Source organism: Melanerpes formicivorus, unplaced genomic scaffold, assembly GCF_026170545.1.
Source record: "Melanerpes formicivorus ecotype bairdi unplaced genomic scaffold, bMelFor1.0.p_v2 SCAF_2, whole genome shotgun sequence".
NCBI lineage: Eukaryota > Metazoa > Chordata > Aves > Piciformes > Picidae > Melanerpes > Melanerpes formicivorus.
This window is the reverse complement of record NW_027142354.1, coordinates 36562955-36580325: the sequence shown is the minus strand read 5'-3', so window position 1 is coordinate 36580325 and position 17371 is coordinate 36562955. Positions and strand designations below refer to the sequence as shown.

General features: G+C 41.2%; 1 protein-coding gene across 1 annotated transcript in view; it reads left to right on the top strand.

The window, feature by feature from the left end:
* Nucleotides 1-4775: 4775 nt before the first annotated feature.
* The window catches only part of RMDN2 (regulator of microtubule dynamics 2), a 62282-nt gene continuing 49686 nt past the window's right edge, over nucleotides 4776-17371 (top strand). The window contains exons 1-4 of the mRNA XM_068156446.1: nucleotides 4776-4864; nucleotides 5431-5897; nucleotides 13997-14189; nucleotides 15062-15164. Coding sequence (XP_068012547.1) covers nucleotides 5443-5897; nucleotides 13997-14189; nucleotides 15062-15164 — 751 coding nt within the window. The 5' untranslated portion in view covers nucleotides 4776-4864; nucleotides 5431-5442. The remainder of the gene's footprint in view (nucleotides 4865-5430; nucleotides 5898-13996; nucleotides 14190-15061; nucleotides 15165-17371) is intronic.

The window sequence follows — 17371 nt, the reverse complement described above, 5'->3', positions numbered from 1 at the left end:
ACCCAGCACAGTGGCTCAGTTGGTAGCACATAAGACCCTTAGTGGGAAGGTTGGGAGTTCAAGCCTGCAGTGGACAGTATTGTCCTCCCTACTCTAGTTGAGAGGTCTGTGGTGACAGGTTGGACTTGATGATCTTTTGAGGTCCCTTCCAACCTTAGGAATACTGAACTGAACTGCTTTATATGCACGCACACAGACATAAAGGCAGCGAGAGTTACAGTAACTCATCTCTAGGAACTACTCTAAGCAGTGTATCTCTATGTGAAGAAAACAGAAAAGATTAGAGTGCCCATCCCCTTTTAAATCAATTATTTTTTTATTTTTTTTTTCATTAAAGGCACTGTACAATTGTTTAGGGCTAGAGCAGCAGACAATGTTGACAAGTCTGACCATGAATGTTTTTGCCTTTGAGGCACACCTTGAGTACTGTGTCCAATTCTGGGCCCCTCAGTTTAAGAAGGTACTGAGACACTTGAATGTGTCCAGAGAAGGGCAGCGAGGCTGGTGAGAGGCCTCAAGCACAAGCCCTACGAGGAGAGGCTGAGGGAGCTGGCTCAGGGGAGACCTTATTGCTCTCTACAACTACCTGAAGGGTGGTTGTAGCCAGGAAGGGGTTGGTCTCTTCTCCCAGGCAACCAGCACCAGAACCAGAGGACACAGTCTCAAGCTGTGCCAGGGGAAGTTTAGACTTGAAGTGAGGAGAAAGTTCTTTACTGAGAGAGTCATTTACCATTGGAATGGGCTGCCCAGGGAGCTGGTGGAGTCACTGTTCCTGGAGGTGTTCAAGAGGGCATTGGACGTGGCACTTGGTGCCATAGTCTAGTCATGAGGTCTGTGGTGACAAGTTGGACTTGATGATCTTTGAGGTCTCTTACAACCTTGTTGATTCTGTGATTCTGTGAAGATAGTTTGTTGTTTTTTTGGGGTGTTGTGTTTTTTTTTTGGTGGTTTCTTTTTTTTTGTTTTGTTTGTTTGGGTTTGGTTTGATTTTTTTTTACAGCAAAAGATTCAGGAGAATTCAATACAACTTGACAGAAAAGTAGGACTTCCAGCAGGCTGGCTGCAAATCTGGTCAAAGGTATTTAAGTTTTCACAATATCTGGTGATTTATTAACAAGGTTGATTTCATGCCTACAAGACAGCTGCTGTAGTACTAAGTATGAAGTGTTACTAACATATTTAAAGTTTCTGTATTTGTTACCAGCAGTAGATTAATCTCTTGTTAGGGGTTGTTTCAGAAAGAACACCATACCACAAAAGAAAATTTACAGAAGAATTACAGCTAAGGACTGTGATTTCAATTGTAAAATACAAATGTTTTCCATATGAAACAAAATCACCAGTAAATTTCTTGGCTGGAAACAGCATGCCATGCATCCGTTGTTTACAATGTGATCATTCTCTCATCCACTGAACACAACTGCTCATTAATAAGCTAACTTTTCTAATATGACACAAAAATCTGCCCATGTTGAAAATTTCACAAAAGATCAGTTAAAATATGTGGCCTGGGTTTGTACAAATAGTGCTGTAAGAAGACTAGCACCCTATACAGGAGTGTTAGTGTGGCAACTCTGGTGTGCAGAGATCATCCCCAAACATTTCCCTGAGGCTAGGGGTAGAGTGACATAGAATGTTCACAGTGTCTTATGGCCCTAGAGCTGCTGAGTTGGAATTTCTGTATCTTGACGTCTTTCTTCTGTAAAAATGGGCTGAAATTAAGCTACAGGTTCAGGAGCCACTGAGTGGAGAAAGTGTTATAGTATTATTACCTGACAGAAGTAGAGCACATGGACAATCTGGTGACACAAGCTTTGTATTCATAGGAAGTAATGCTAAAAATACACTAAAAATACAAAAAGTATTGGGCTAATCATTTTATAGCAGATGGTGGTCTGAACTTGAATATTTTTTAGAACCTCAGATAAAAAGTTTCTTTTGAACTAGGAAAAAAAAATTACATGTGTAAGATCCATACTTTTCTAATTATTTTAATTTTATTTTTTAAGAACATATGTCATATTTAGGCCAATTTAATTGTATCAAATCTAGGTAAATTCAGATTTAGTACCCTAGTTTAGGAAGCTGTTTTGTTCTAGCAGTTTTCTTATATGCATGCAATAACTACTGTGTTTCCATGCTGCTCTCCCTGGCTAAAATGGCCAGAGGTGAAAAGCAAATAAGGCATTCAGGGCCAGACAGGTACCCCAGTTTTCACAGTTGCAACATACCCAGGGAACTGCAGACAGCAGTTCTCCTGGGTTATTGTTTTTTAAACCAATGCCCACTTGTCTAAGGCTTGTAGCCTCAGACAGCTACTTTGGAAAAACATGCTTAGTTTTTCGCATCCATAATCTTTTGTTTCAGCTTTGTTCTGTGTTTGCCTTGCAGTTCTCTTTTAAAAATATTTTCCTGTTTTAATTGGCTTGTAGAAAAATAGATGGTATTGAAAAGATAAAATAAAGGTTCAAGTTTTCCATAGTGTTTCTGAACATCATGGAGGTTTGTGTGGTCTTGTTCCATTTTAAAATCTAGTGGATTATATAACCCAATTACTTATAGTGACATTTCCTTTTAAAAATAATTTTATTTTAGTAAAGTTTCCATGAAATCAAAGAGATTTCCTTGGTTAAACAATCTCAAATTACAAACATAGGAACAGATTACACACTGTGTTTTTGGGGTATTTTGAACTACGAAAACTGTAGAATACTGAAACAGTACTCATTTTCCATTTTAACAAGATTTTACTTTTCTCTCAGATTGTAGAATAGAATAGAATAAACCAGGTTGGAAGAGACCTTCCAGATCATCATGTCCAACCTATCATCCAAAACCACCTAATCAACTAAACCATGCAACCAAGCACCCTATCAAGTCTCATCCTGAACCCCTCCAATGATTGTGACTCCACCACCTCCCCAGGTAGCACATTACAATGGGCAATCACTCTCTCTCTGTAGAATTTCTTCCTAACATCCAGTCTGAACCTCCCCTGGCACAGCTTGAGACTGTGTCCTCTTGTTCTGGTGCTGGCCGCCTGGGAGAATACACCAACCTCCGCCTGTCTACAACCTCCCTTCAGGCAGTTGTAGACAGCAATAAGATCTCCCCTGAGCCTCCTCTTCTCCAGGCCTCTCCTCAGCCTCTCCTCATAGGGCTTGTGTTCCAAGACCCTCACCAACTTCGTTGCCCTTCTCTGGACTCATTCCAGCAAGTCAACATCCTTCCTAAACTAAGGGGCCCAGAACTGGACACAGGACTCGAGGTGTGGCCTAACCAGTGAAGTGTACAGGGGCAGAATGACCTCCCTGCTCCTGCTGGCCACACTGTTCCTGATACAGGCCAGGATGCCATTGGCCCTCTTGGCTGCCTGGGCACACTGCAGGCTCATGTTCAGCCTACCATCGACCCCAGGTCCCTCTCTGCCTGGCCGCTCTCCAGCCACTCTGACCTCAGCCTGTAGCACTGCATGGGGTTGTTGTGACCAATGTGCAGAACCCGGCACTTGGATGTGTTAAATCTCATGCCGTTGGATTCTGCCCATCTGTCCAGCCTGTCGAGGTCTCTCTGCAGAGCCTCTCTACCCTGTAGCAGATCAGCTCCTGCCCCCAGCTTGGTAGTTCAGATTGCAGTTTGATCTTGCCAATGGCTAGTTTTATCCTCAGGTTCTTCAAGGAGACTCAGTTAGCAGCTGTAGGTATTTTAAATGAAGTCTTTGAATATAAACACTAGACTGCTTTACATTTTCTAATTTGCACTAAGACTGAAAATTCTTTAATTCTTAATATTTGTTTGAATAATGTAACATCATTTTGTTCACTTTTTAAAGGCAAATTGTTTGTTTGTTTGTTTGTTTGTTTTAAGAACGACATTGTGTTCCATTGTTTCTGAGTGGTATGGCTGAAGAAAATTCCAACTGTTGAAGATCAGGTTCTTTCATTGCACAGATACAATGTTTTCCATAATGGTTTCCTTGAGACCTCACAACAGAACCCTCTGGAAACCTTCAGGAAGACGCATGGGCACAGCAGGTTGTCTGGTCCTTCTTCCATCGAAAACCAGAAACAGGAGGCACAGGAGTCAGATCCAGAAATACTGTTACAAAGGAGAAAGAAGGGTCTTCTATCATTGGTAAAAGTTATGTCTCAGATGGGACACAGAAAGAGTAATACCTCCCACACCCTATCAAACCCAAATTCCTCCATGACTTTGGGTAGTATATTATGGGCATTAGAAAGATCAGCTTCGGACCCTTAGATGGCTAAAACTGAAGCTTCTGAGCCAGGACTGCTCTCCTCTTGCCAACTGGATGGGGGTTCCCCGTGATTGGTCAGCTTCAGCTCTCCACTACCGTAGAGGAAATACTGTTTCTCTAGGGCCTAGGAGTAGCAAAGGCTAAAGTGTAATGAAAACAAGTAGCCAACAGACTGAACAAAAGCGACTGAAAGGATGAATTTGCACTTGCACAGCGTATTCGAGGCACGTCTGAAGCAGGTGCAGCTCGCGCCCTCCGAGCAGCACCGCCCGGCGAGATCTCCAACGCCGCGGCCCGTTCGAGCTTGCAGCTGGAGGCCGCGGCCAGGCCAGAGGGCCGCTCGCCTGCCCGTTCTAGGGCTGCTAGGGTTACAGGGCGACCACAGGGCCAGCAGAACACAGACAGGGGTGGCCCGGCCCACGGCCCTCCTTCACAGGGCAGCGCTGCCCGGCCGGCGGCTGCGGCGGAGGCCCGTCCCCCTTGATCCGGGTATCGCCGTCCCGGGGCGGCCCCGCCACCGCCCCCAGTGCCGCGGCGGGAGAGTTGCGGGGCCGCGGGGTGCCGCACCTGGCCCGGACTGTCTTCTGCTCCCGGACCGGCCCGCCGGTACGTAATGGGGGCGGCGCGGGGTTCAGGGCTGGTGGTGGTGCTGCCGGAGGCGACGACCCCTGCCGGGGCAGCCGGGGCTTGGGCGGGCTGCGGGAGGGGCGGTCTCCCACGGGGAAGTAACCACAGAGCTCTGGCAGCCCTTCAGCTAATGGGGTCGGGGCGGCGGGGAAGCACCCCTCCGAGCGGCGTGGGCTGCGCCACGGCCTGACAGCTGAATTTCTGCTGCTCTGAAGCTGCGGAAAATCCGGTTAATGAGTTTCTCGCTTTAAAGCGATAAAAATCCCAAGATGTGTAGAAGGTTAAAAGCGAAGGCTGCGGTCCCGCGCGTACCGGTGCAGCAGTGTGCGCTTCTCATCACCCTTAGCCCCTTCCAGCCCCACAAGCGTCTGGATTTCGCTGTCATCGCCCACAGCCCCTTACTGCAGAATCTGCTAGAGTTGTATGGTAACTTTGTGTCTGCAGCGTGCGCCGGTGTTCTAGCCTTATACTTCAAAGCGAAGTTAAGTCATTTGGGTAGACTAGGACAAACATCCTTAACTCCAGTTATTGTTTCACTGTTTTAGGAGAGTGCAGAAATGTCTCCCTTTGAAAATAAAGGACTAATACTGGGCATAATGGCAGGTACTGCTGGAATAAGCCTGATGCTGGTTTGGTACCGTAAGATCCGAAAACCCAGTGCAGCCGTGCGTATACCTGCGTTCCTAGACGTAGGTAACAGTCTTAATTCGGTGGGCTTGCAAGATGAAGTTCCTAATGAGCAAGGAGCAGTAATGGTTTTACATGGAAGGCAACTGCAGATACTGGAAAAATTGAATGGCTTGCTAGTCAGTGTGGACGAACTGAAGAGAGAGGTGATATTTCTGAAAGAAGCTGTTCCAAAGCTTGAAGAGCTTGTTCGAAATGAGCTTCAAGGAAAGGGAGACGTTCAGAGGGTCAGCCCATCACACAGAGCAGCTAAGCGGAGAAAAGGTGAGACAGCTACTGCTGCAACAGAGACTACCAGCTCTGAGGAGGCGGAAAGTGAAGGAGGGTGAGTCAATAATATTTTGAATGTACTACAGTATGCATGCAGTGCAAACTGCATGATTACCAATGTGAAACTTTGTATTGTAAACAAGAGCCCTTTTAAAGTTTCATGTGCATTTTATATTTCATCAAGGAAACCCACAAAAATTCAAATTAGTACTTTTAATTCAGAGAAAACTCTGAGTGCACTATAGCTGAAGTTGGATTCATGCCAAGCATAATACAGATATTTAAGGGTGCATGTGGTTACAATCTGATACAGTATTGCTACATAACTATGCAATACGAGGCAAAGTTCAGAATCATGGTGTAATTTTAAAAGATCCTTGTAATAAGCATTCAATCTTGTCTCCTGTCTCTAACAGAGTTTGTTCAAACCATGTGCATGCTCTTGTGCTTTTCATGATAAACTGTCTTCTGTGGGTCTTAAAGAGGAGTTATTACAGTGTTCTGCCTAATGGTATTACATACACTGAAAGCTCTGTCCAAATGCAACACTTGTACAAGTGGCAGTATGTTTATGTTAATTTGCTATTGCACACACTTTATGGTGACTGGAAAATAATCATGAGGGATTCAGGGTACTGACTCAGTAAGATAGAAAGTTCCTAGTTTTTATCACATCTTGTAATCCCATTGTGGCTAATTAGATCTTTTCTACACCTGAGCTGAGTAACACACTGATGTACACATGTACCTGGTGTCCAGAAAAAAGAACTGTATTTTTTGGGGTTTTTTTCATATGTTGCCCAATATACCCTCTAGTAGTAATGTAAAAATGGTGATGACATTACTCTCCTGTAATGACAGCATTGTTTTGATACAATCTGATTATATTCTGATATATAATTTAGTAAGGATATGTTTACAGCAACTAGGTTTTTTTTTAACCATCATCTCAGTGTGTTACCCATTCCTGGGTAGGCAGCACTCTGTCTGTAAGTTGCCTGCCTTAAGTCACTTTTTTTCTTTTAAAGATATATTAATTAACTGTAATGTTCTGAAGACAGCAACATGCTGCATTTAATAATGAATGGAATTCTATTTTTTTAAGAGTGTCTCCAAATTTATTTTCGGTTTCTGTGGGCAGAATTTCTTATGTTACATCCCAGCCCACATGCTTCACAAGGCTTATATTCTGATACCATATTTTGACACCTGTCAGTTATATTATGAACCAGTTCTTTATTTTAAGTATTCAGGATTGGCAGGGATGTTCAGACATTCCTCCTTCATATGGTACAGATGTGTTTCAATTCTGTTAGATGCTCAGACACTTGTATCTGTTAATTGGTTTGTAGAGGACTTTGTTAGACATAAAATATTTGGAGACGCAGGCAAGTCTAAGGGACTAGTTTACAAATAATCAGTTTTACAGTTGCAGTATGGGGTTTATTCTACAACTAGCATTTGAGAATGTTTTCTGGTCAGGAGAGAGGTGTTGGTGTTTAAGAACTGGCCAAGGAAACTTGTCTGTTCAGGTTATTCTGTGTGACAAAGAAGCTGATGAGATGATCCAATATAAGTGATTATTGTGCGCAAGAGCTTTGAATGTGTCCTTAAGAGAAGCCTTCTCTGACAAGTATTTGTGTACTGTCAGAAGGAAGGAAGACAATTCAAGGTTACAGATGGTGTTAGTCATTTGGCTATGTGCTTTTCCAATGCTATTTTTTAAATCCCTTCTGAAAAGAGGTAATTTTTTTCTTAGTAACACCTTGTACTTGATGCGATTGTTTTGTATATCTTCTCTAAATGTAAGATAGTTTTATTTAATTTAAACAATTTCCTTTTTGTATTTTTTTTCTTTGCCAAATGGAAACATGTTGTTAATCCTAATGTGTTACAACACATTAGGTCTTCTGTAACTTTAATGACAGTGTTGCATGTTCTGTGAGAGTTTGCTGTGAGAGATGATGTCAATACAAATTTTTCTTCATACAATCATAGAAAGATTGTTTTTCTCTCCGTGACAGACAAAACGTCTTTTCACTTTTTGTATTCTGTCTAAAGTACAGGCAACACATTTCACTGCCTCAGCAGTATTCTCATCTAGAAGATAGGATTTTGCTTGTGTTAAGCACTTCTGGTTTTACCTGACAAATGGATAAATGCTGGGGACTGACAGATAAAGTAATCTTAAGAGTTATATGGACTTGTGATTGATGACTACATTAGTTTCAGATTTGTAAAGTTCTTTCAGAAAAGCTTTTAATACTACTATTTTTTCCATGGAATAATTGAAGCTGGCAGGCTCTCATACAGTTCTTACTGCTTTGATCTGCTCTGGTCATACTCCTCAATGTCACTGTTGGTATTCAAAACATTGGGAAAAGAAGCTTTCTATTTTGCCTTTCAAAAATTACATATTTCTGTAAGTGGAAAATTATCATATGCTTTTTGATAATTGAGATATTTTTATATAATAATGGATAACCTATATGGAAGGTGCACCGAATGGACAAGACATTGAATGCTAAACAGCCTACAGTTTCTAATCTATGCTTTTCTGTATTACATTCTTAATAAATTGTTTCAGTTTCCATCAGTTACTAGTGAAAATCTTGATCTTTAATATCTGAGAATGTGCAACAAACATTCTTTCACTTTGAAATATGGTAAATTGTGTCTAGATGATCACCTGGGATGGAAAGTGTCACCTAATTCTTTTCTTTGTGCCTTTAAAGCTGTTTCCTTCCTGATAAAGCAGTGATGAAAACTGTCATGTTTGGCATTAGTGTTTGGCACTAGTCGCCTGGCATCCAAGCTTTTGGAATTACATTTGGTATCAGTCACCAGAAAGATCTGCTGCAGTGTAAATTCTTTTCCTGCAGATGTTTTGTTTATATTTTTCCCTTGAAGTAGTTTTCATATTCAGCAAGAAACATTTCCCTGCCTGCTTCTGAGTATCACTTCACTTACAATTTCTTCACTTAATTGTGCTGCTCATTTGTTTTCAGTGCAACCCTCAGCTGACCCAAGAACCTCGTTTGCCAAACTTTTCCTTGAAGGCTATGTATCTTTACTAAGGGATACACACTCTGCTGGGCAATACAGTGCAAATTTGATCCAGACCAGTCCATAACATATAATCACTATTCTGTTGAGTTAACAGGAGCAGATGAGATGGTGTTTTTGTGATCTTGTGTTTTTTTTGGAGTTGGCAGGGAGACAACAGATTGTATTTGCTCTGTCTAAAAGCTGGGGTGTTGTAAAAAGATGTTACATGGTTAGGCCCTGTGGCTGCCAATTTACAGGCAATCCAACGTAGTTTTTGAAGCACCAAAGTGTTTCACCAAAGTGAGTTTATACCACGGTGGTGGTTTATACTATGTAGCTCTATGAGGTTTTTTTGGTAATCCAGTACTATGTGCCTGGATTTACTGAACAGCTTAGCCACAGTATGGTGAGCCTCCAGGACAGTTTTCACTTGTCCTTTGAACTTTGAACGGTCCTTTGATTCACTGAGTCCAGTTGGTTGATCGTTGCTCCTTACATTCTTATCAGTGTTTCTTCTCTCTTAAATAAAATATATTGGTAATAAAGTCATAAAAATGACTGTAGCCATTAAAAATGTTCTTGAATTTTCTCAAATGTTTATCAATGTGTTTGGTCACATTGTGTTGTAAATAGCCACTTTTCTATCTGTTATCCAATAAAATCTCTTGCAGGAAACTACCAGGCAAAATTTGGGATGTCATTGTTATATAAATTATTTGTAAAACAAGCCATAATGACTATGCCTCATATTTTTGTTAATTTCCCTTTTGGATTACTGTAATTAGCCTTTAGACAGTTGTAGTTTTTAAAACTGTTAGAAAGAATCCCTGTTTCTGTTTGTGTTAGTACTGTTTTTTAATTTTTTTAGAATATAGTACTGCTTGTCATAACATTCTTTTCTTAGAATAAATAGATACATAAGCCTACTACCTGCTTTGTTGAAGTCAGTTATCAAGCTCCACTTACTGCGGTTTTACATCAATAATATCTGTTACACTCTTCTTTTGTCCTTAATAGGTAGCAGGACTTCCTGTCCTCTGACAAAACTGGCTTCAGTTTGAATTAGTAAAGTACAGCTTACCCAAGTTGGTAGGAAAATCCTAGCTGTTTATTTTAAAAAGATAAATAAATCTGTATTGCCTTCTTAAAATATTATATTGTCATGCTTAAAATATTTCAGGTAGTTGAGATATGAAAGGATCAAACAGAGAGCTTGTAAGAAAATGAATGTAATCAGAAGCAAAACGGAAAAAAGCTTCCTTATGCCTTGTTTGCCAAGACAGTTGAAGTGATATTTAATGCATCTTACAGATATAGCAGCTCTGCACCCATTTCAGAATAACAGTAACTATAAATGTTTGGTGACATATAAATAAAGATCCTGCAGATACAATACAGGATGTGTCATCAACTTCAGCATCATCAGGATTATGTAAAACAGATCCGTGTAGTTTCCCAGCTCTGCTCTGTGTTGGTTTTCAGTTTGGAGACTTACATCTGGTTTATATATACATTGTTTTATCCAAATTTATTTTTGACTCATCTTTCACATATTACTGAGTTAATTTTGAAGTTAAACTGTTGTGCTACATCTAGCACTTCTGTAACTTGATAAGCAGTTGCAGTTGTAAATTTACAGATTGTGAGAGTATTTGCTTGTGTTTTAGTTCTGGTCACTTCTGAAAGCAACATAGTGAAACCACAATAGAGTCATAGAATCAACAAGGTTGGAAAAGACCTCAGAGATCATCAAGTCTAACCTCTCACCCAAAACCTCATGACTAACTAAACCATGGCTACAAGTGCCACATCCAATCCTTTTTTGAACACCTCCAGGGATGGTGACTCCACCACCTCCCTGTGCCGCCTATTCCAATGGCAAATAACTCTTTCTGTGAAGAACGTTCTCCTCACACTGAACCTAAACTTCACTTGGGCACAGCTTGAGATTGTGTTCTCTTGTTCTGTTGCTGGTTGCATGGGAGAACAGAACGACCCCCACCTGGCTGCAACTTCCTTTCAAGGAGTTGTAGACAGCAATCAGGTCTCCCCTGAGCCTCCTCTTCTGCAGGCTAAACAGCTCCCTCAGCCTCTCCTCATAGGGCTTGTGCTTGAGACCTCTCACCAGCCTCATTGCCTTTCCCTGACATGCTCAAGTATCTCAATATCTTTCTTAAATTGAGGGGCCCAGAACTGGACACAATTCTCAAGATGTGGCCTAACCAGTGCTGAGTACAGGGGCACAATGACTACCTTGCTCCTGCTGGCCACACTATTCTTGATGCAGGCCAGGATGCCATTGGCCTTCTTGGCCACCTGGGCACACTGCTGGCTCATGTTCAGCCATCTGTCAACCAGTACCCCCAGGTCCCTTTCTGCCTGGCCTCTCTCCAGCCACTCTGACCTCAGCCTGTAGCACTGCATGGGGTTGTTGTGACCAAAGTGCAGCACCAGCACTTGGACTTGTTAAATGACATCATGTTGGACTCTGCCCATCTGTCCAGCCTGTCAAGGTCCCTCTGGAGAGCCCTTCTACCCTCTAACAGATCAACACCTGCTCCCAACTTGGTGTTGTCTGCAAACTTACTCAAGGTGGACTCAATCCCCTCATCTAGATCACCAGTAAAGATATTGAATAGGATTGGGCCCAATGCTGATCCCTGGGGAACACCACTAGTGACAGGCTGCCAGCTGGATGTGGCACCATTCACCATCACTTCCTGGGCTCGGCGCTCCAGCCAGTGCAGAGTGCTGCTGTCCAAGCCATAGGCTGACAGTTTGGCCAGGAGTTTGCTGTGGGGGACGGTGTCAAAGGCCTTGCTGAAGTCTAGACAGACTACATCCACAGCCTTCCCCACATCCACCAGGGGGGTCACCTGATCATAGAAGGAGATCAGGTTGGTCTGGCAGGACCTGCCCTTCCTAAATCCATGCTGGATGGGCCTTATCCCTTGGCCATCCTGCAGGTGCATTGTGATTGCCCCCAGGATGATCTGCTCCATAATGTTTCCTGGCAGTGAGGTCAGGCTAACAGGCCGGTAGTTTGCAGGTTCCTCCATCTGGCCCTTCTTGTGGGTGGGCATCACATTGGTCAGTTTCCAGCCATCTGGAACCCCTCCAGTGAGCCAGGACTGGTGGTAAATGATGGAGAGAGGCTTGGCCAGCTCATCTGCCAGCTCTCTCGGTACCCTAGGATGAATCCTATCTTGTCCCATGGACTAGTTAGTATCCAAGTGGCTCAGCAAGTCCTTAACTGCTTCCTCCTGGATTTCAGGGGGATTATACTGTTCCCTGACCCCATCTACCAGCTCAGGAGACCAGTTATCCTGAAGTTCTCCTGCCTTACTTTTGAAAATGGAGGCAAAGAAGGTATTTAATACTTCAGTCTTTTCCTCATCTTTAGTTATGATGTCCCCTCCAGGTCCAATAAAGAGTGGAGATTCTTGTCTCTCTTTTTAGCATTAATATATTTATAGAAATGCTTTTTATTGTCCTTCACAGAAGTGGCCAGCTTAAGTTTTAACAGATTTTGCCTCTCTAATTTTCCTCCTGCATGATCTCACAACATCCTTAAATGTATCACGAGTTGCTTCCCTCCATTTCCAAAGGCAATACACCCTCTTTTTTCCCCTTAATTCCTTCAAGAGCTTCTTGCCCATCCAGGCAGGCTACCTTCCCTGGCAGCTCATCTTTTGGCACATTGGAACAGCCTGTTCCTGTGCCTTCAAGAGCTCCTGTTTGAAGTAGGTCCAACCGTCCTGGACCCCTTTGTTCGTAAGGGCTGCTACCCAGGCTACTCTCTGAATTAGTTGCTGTAATAAACTGAAGTCTGCCCTCTGGAAGTCCAATGTAAGAGTTCTGTTATTGCTCCTCCTTGTTTTCCTGCATATTGAAAATTCAACTATCTCATGGTTGTTGCACCCTAGACAGCCTCCTACCACCACATCTCCCACCAGCCCTTCTCTATTTGAGAAGAGCAGGTCAAGCAGGGCCTGACCCCTGGTAGGCTCACTTAACAGCTGCATCAAGCAGCTGTCCTCCATACACTCTAGGAACCTTCTGGATTGCCTCCTCCTTGCTGAGTTAAGTTCCCATGTACTGTACATGTTGTATTTCTGGGAAAGAAAGATGGGATGAATATATTTCAATTGCCATGGCCTACTTTTTTTTTTTTCCCTTAATGTGTATAGTGCATTTCATGCTTTTTCTGCTCATAGATGTAACTTAAAAAATCTCTGAAGCTGGTAACTAATACTTTTTTTTTTTTTTTTACATTATTATTTCTCATGAGAACAATATTTTCAAAAGTTGAAATGCAGAAGATGAGGCTTTTCTCTCCATTTTTAGTACATAAGTGAACAGCGACTTTAAAAACAATGCCATTCAGCTGCTCCTATATGAAACTGAAGTATCCTAATGTATGTTCAGCATTTGGGACAGTAAGGCCACATGTTTATCTCTGCATGGTATTTATGGCTATTGTAAATATTTCTTTGTTCTTGACTGCCTTGTGCTGAGTACTTGCATACTAAGCATAATGAATTAATAAAAGCTCTTTCTCAGTTTCAAGTATCTCTGAATGATCAAAAGAAATAAGTAAAGCAATTTGTGACAGGAGTGTTACTGCTTATATTTAGATCTTACAAGTGTTTAGGAAAACATAGTGTGATACTTATATCACTTATGTTTTTGTTAGTAAGCTCACTCCTATTTCAGAAAATAGGGGAAATAAGGTAAAGAGTTGAAGAGGCCTATTCAGGGTTACGGAGCGTGTCCTAACGCACATTAATGATTTAAATTGTTCTGAATTTGCAACAAAAGGATACATGTGTTTTTAATATGTATCTGTCTCCTACATGTATCTGTGTTTTTAAAACACAGCATTAGGCAGCAGGACAGTGTAATTACTTGCCTGTTATTTTTGGAATATGATTGTGATGTCCCTTTGAAGATAAAAATTTAATAATAAGCTTAATCCCACGAATAAAAAAATCCTTTAAGGTTGGACAACTGGGACAAATTGTGCTCTGAAATTTTTACAATTGAATTTAACAGTGCTTTGCCAATATTTTTCTAAAAGATGGTTATTGTTTTCTGTGATTTCAGTTACCTTACAGCTCATACTGATTCTGAAGGAGACTCTGAGGAAGAAAAGGAATGTATTAAATCATCTGATGCTGCTGTGAAATCAGAAGAAGAAGAATTACTTAATTTTTTACAGCAGGTGGACAACTTGCACAAGGGTTCAGAGGATGACAAAAAGGAGGGCTTCAGATTGCTGTTTGAGAAAGATGACAAGGTATTAATGGGTAAATTTAATGTTATGTTGTTATTAACTTATACTTTGCAGCACGTAAGATGGTGTCAGTATTCTTTTTCGGTTGGCATACACATTTTATTATTTTATATCCCATCCAGGCACACCAATTTTGAGGCTTGGTTTAATGTGTGTATTCTTGCATGCAACAAAGAAAGATCATGGGCATTTTTCTATGGAAATGATACTTATTTCTGCTGGGTTTGAAATGGTCTGTGTGAGAAGGTCATGTGGAATTAAGTAGTAACCAGACCAAGTATTCTCAAGAAATCAGACCATGAGCCATAGCCTCCTTATGCGTTTCTGTAGATATTCACTTCATGTGAATGTTTCCCTTGACTTTACTTTGCATATAGGTAACTCTAGATAAAATTTCAGGATGGTTTGATGTGCAGTACTTAATGTCAATGTATCAGTTTCTTCTTCTGGCAAACTGTAGTTCTCATTATATTTTCATTTGCATATTGAAATACCCAGGAAGGTAGATGAGGCACTAATTGTGATTCAGTGTGGTCCTTATGGCATTCTTAAAGAAAATATACAACACATCATTGAGGGACTTGAGCTTGACTGGATTACCTTTTTTTTATATATATAATAAAAAAAAAAACAAAACCTTTAAAAACAATTTATGAAATAAACCCTCTTTAAACAGCCCAGGATCTTTCTGAAGGCTGTATTCTCCTTTGGTCATGAAAAACTTATCATGTGGTTCTCACATAAACTAGTAGTAGAAAGATGCAAAGTAACCCAAGATTTATGCCACGATCTGATAACCTTGCTTTTAGCATTATGAAAGGAAAGTATTAAACTGATCAGAATGTGATTTAAATTACCAAGCTCTCTTCTTTCAGTATGAAAACTGTGTGGACTTTCTTTGGAGGCTTGCACGTGCTTATGGAGATCTGTTTGAGATGACTACTGACAGTGAGGAGAAGAGGAAGTATGTTACTGATGGTAAGCAGAGGAAAAATGTTTATATAGCATACCATATGAATGTGGTGAAACATGCTTTGAACTTCGGTTAAGTTTTCCAACACAAGGAATTTCTAATGGGAGCATTTGTACAACAATAATAATGTTTTGTGCAATGAACTGCCACAGCATACAACTTCAGTCCATTCTTTCCTCACAGGAGAGATCCATAGTCAACGAAGGCTAAGTATTGTTGGTCACAGTTGATGGCTGTTGACTCTGAATGGTGCCTTAAAATTCTGTATTTTGTTGGTAATCAGAAGTATGCAGAATATGAGAAGGCAGATGATGTCAGAATGGTTTGTTAATTGCATCTTTGGAAAAGGGAGAGAAATAAAAAAATGCCAAGGTAAAGTCAAGGTTTGTTTTTTCTGCTCTCCTGTGGGAAAGGACCACTTTTGTATACCAGCAGCTTCTTTTGTGGTGATGCTGGGGATGAAAATTTGTGAATCTGGAAAAACTGTTGACCAGAAACAGAAGTGTGTGTGACAATACTGCTTCCAGCCTTCTCTTCCTATGTGTCTTATTTGAAAGCTTAACCTCAACAAGGTTCCAATTTTTTTCTTCACATCACTTTATTGCTTTTAAAAGGACTGCCCTTTCTTTCACTGTCTAAATACATATTGGGTAGAGGTTACATTTCCTTTTTATTTTGGGCTTTCTTCTCTTTATTACAATAAAACCTGCATCTCTTCCAACTGTGTCACTCTATTCTTATTAATGCACTGTTCTTACAGTAGTCCCTTTTGCCTGTGTCTGGGAATACTTCTGTCTCTCCTTTGTTTCTTAATTGCTTCTTCCCTTTTCTGCTGCACCAATGCCATGTTTTATAAGTGTATTCAAAGTTCAGATTATTTTGTCTTTTGTGACTCTCTATTTTCTACTTCTTGTTCTATCAGCAGTGACAGTATCACTGACAAATAAATTTTGGCTGCCCTTCGTTATCCTTAAAGGCAGTGTCATGCATTTGTGCTGTAGTTACATATTCCATAGCCAAACACAGCTTATCCATGGTTCTTGTCCCTATCATTTTGTCATCAAAACACTTGCACTGTCTTAGCTGCAGAATTGATGTTATCTTTCCTTTAGTAGCAGCTTGGCTTCTGGATTTGGAAATGACACAGTGCAGTGAGCATTACGACACAAGCTAAATTACAACAATAAACTCTGTTGTTTGATCCTTTGCTTTTATCCATGACTACAGGTAACCTCAGCTGATGAAAGATAATGGCATAGCATAAGACTGGGGGAGATAAGGAATGATGGAATGAAATAGGGACTTAGGTGTTGAGCAGCTACCCTAGTTTGACTCATTCTTATGAAGTGGTGGGTGGCAGCAGCCTTTTTCATCTCAGTTTTTGGAAGTGGTGCAGAGGGATTGAGACTGTGGGGGAGCTGGCAGTAGTTTTGTGTTTTTTTCATTCCGCTGAGTTGGAGAACCACGTATGCTGGTCTTTGTTTTTGTGAAGTTAACTTGCAATACAGAAATGTCAGTGTCTTAATTGGTTGCAGCTGAGACTTTGCAAACAACAAGCATCTCATCTGAACTTCTTACTGCAAGCACGGTTTTGATCAAATCACCTACCATCATCTTTATTCAGTTAAAAGTGGAACGTAATGGAAATCTTTTTACTGAAAGAAGCTTCAGCTAGTTCACTCCTGTACCCAAAGCAGGAAACTGCTTTGCTGGTTCTGCTGACAGGTGCTTCTTTAATAGGCTTTTAAAGGTCTTCAATCTTACAGACAACATGGCCTCCTTTGGCAGTCCAGTCTGATGCTTCCCTAATTTAGTTGCACCTGAATTGGATTTTAAGAGAAAATACTACAATTGCACCCATATAAATATGTGCATGTATTTATATGTGATTCTTACCCTCTGCTCTTGTCTAGTGAGATTCTGCCTGGACTAGTGCATTAAGCTCTGGGCCCACCAAACAGGGGAAGGACATGAACCAGGTCTTGAGCAGAGCCATGAGGATGATCAGAGGGCTGGAACACCTACCCTATAGGGACAGACTGAGAGAGTTAAGGTTGTTCAGCCTGGAGGAGAGAAACCTCTTCTAGCAGCCTTCCAGTACCTAAAAAAGGCATATGGGAAAGCTGGAGAGCTACTTCTTACAAGGACATGCAGTGACAGAATGAGGGGTAGTGGCTTTAAACTGAAAGCAGGTAGATTTAGATTAGATGTG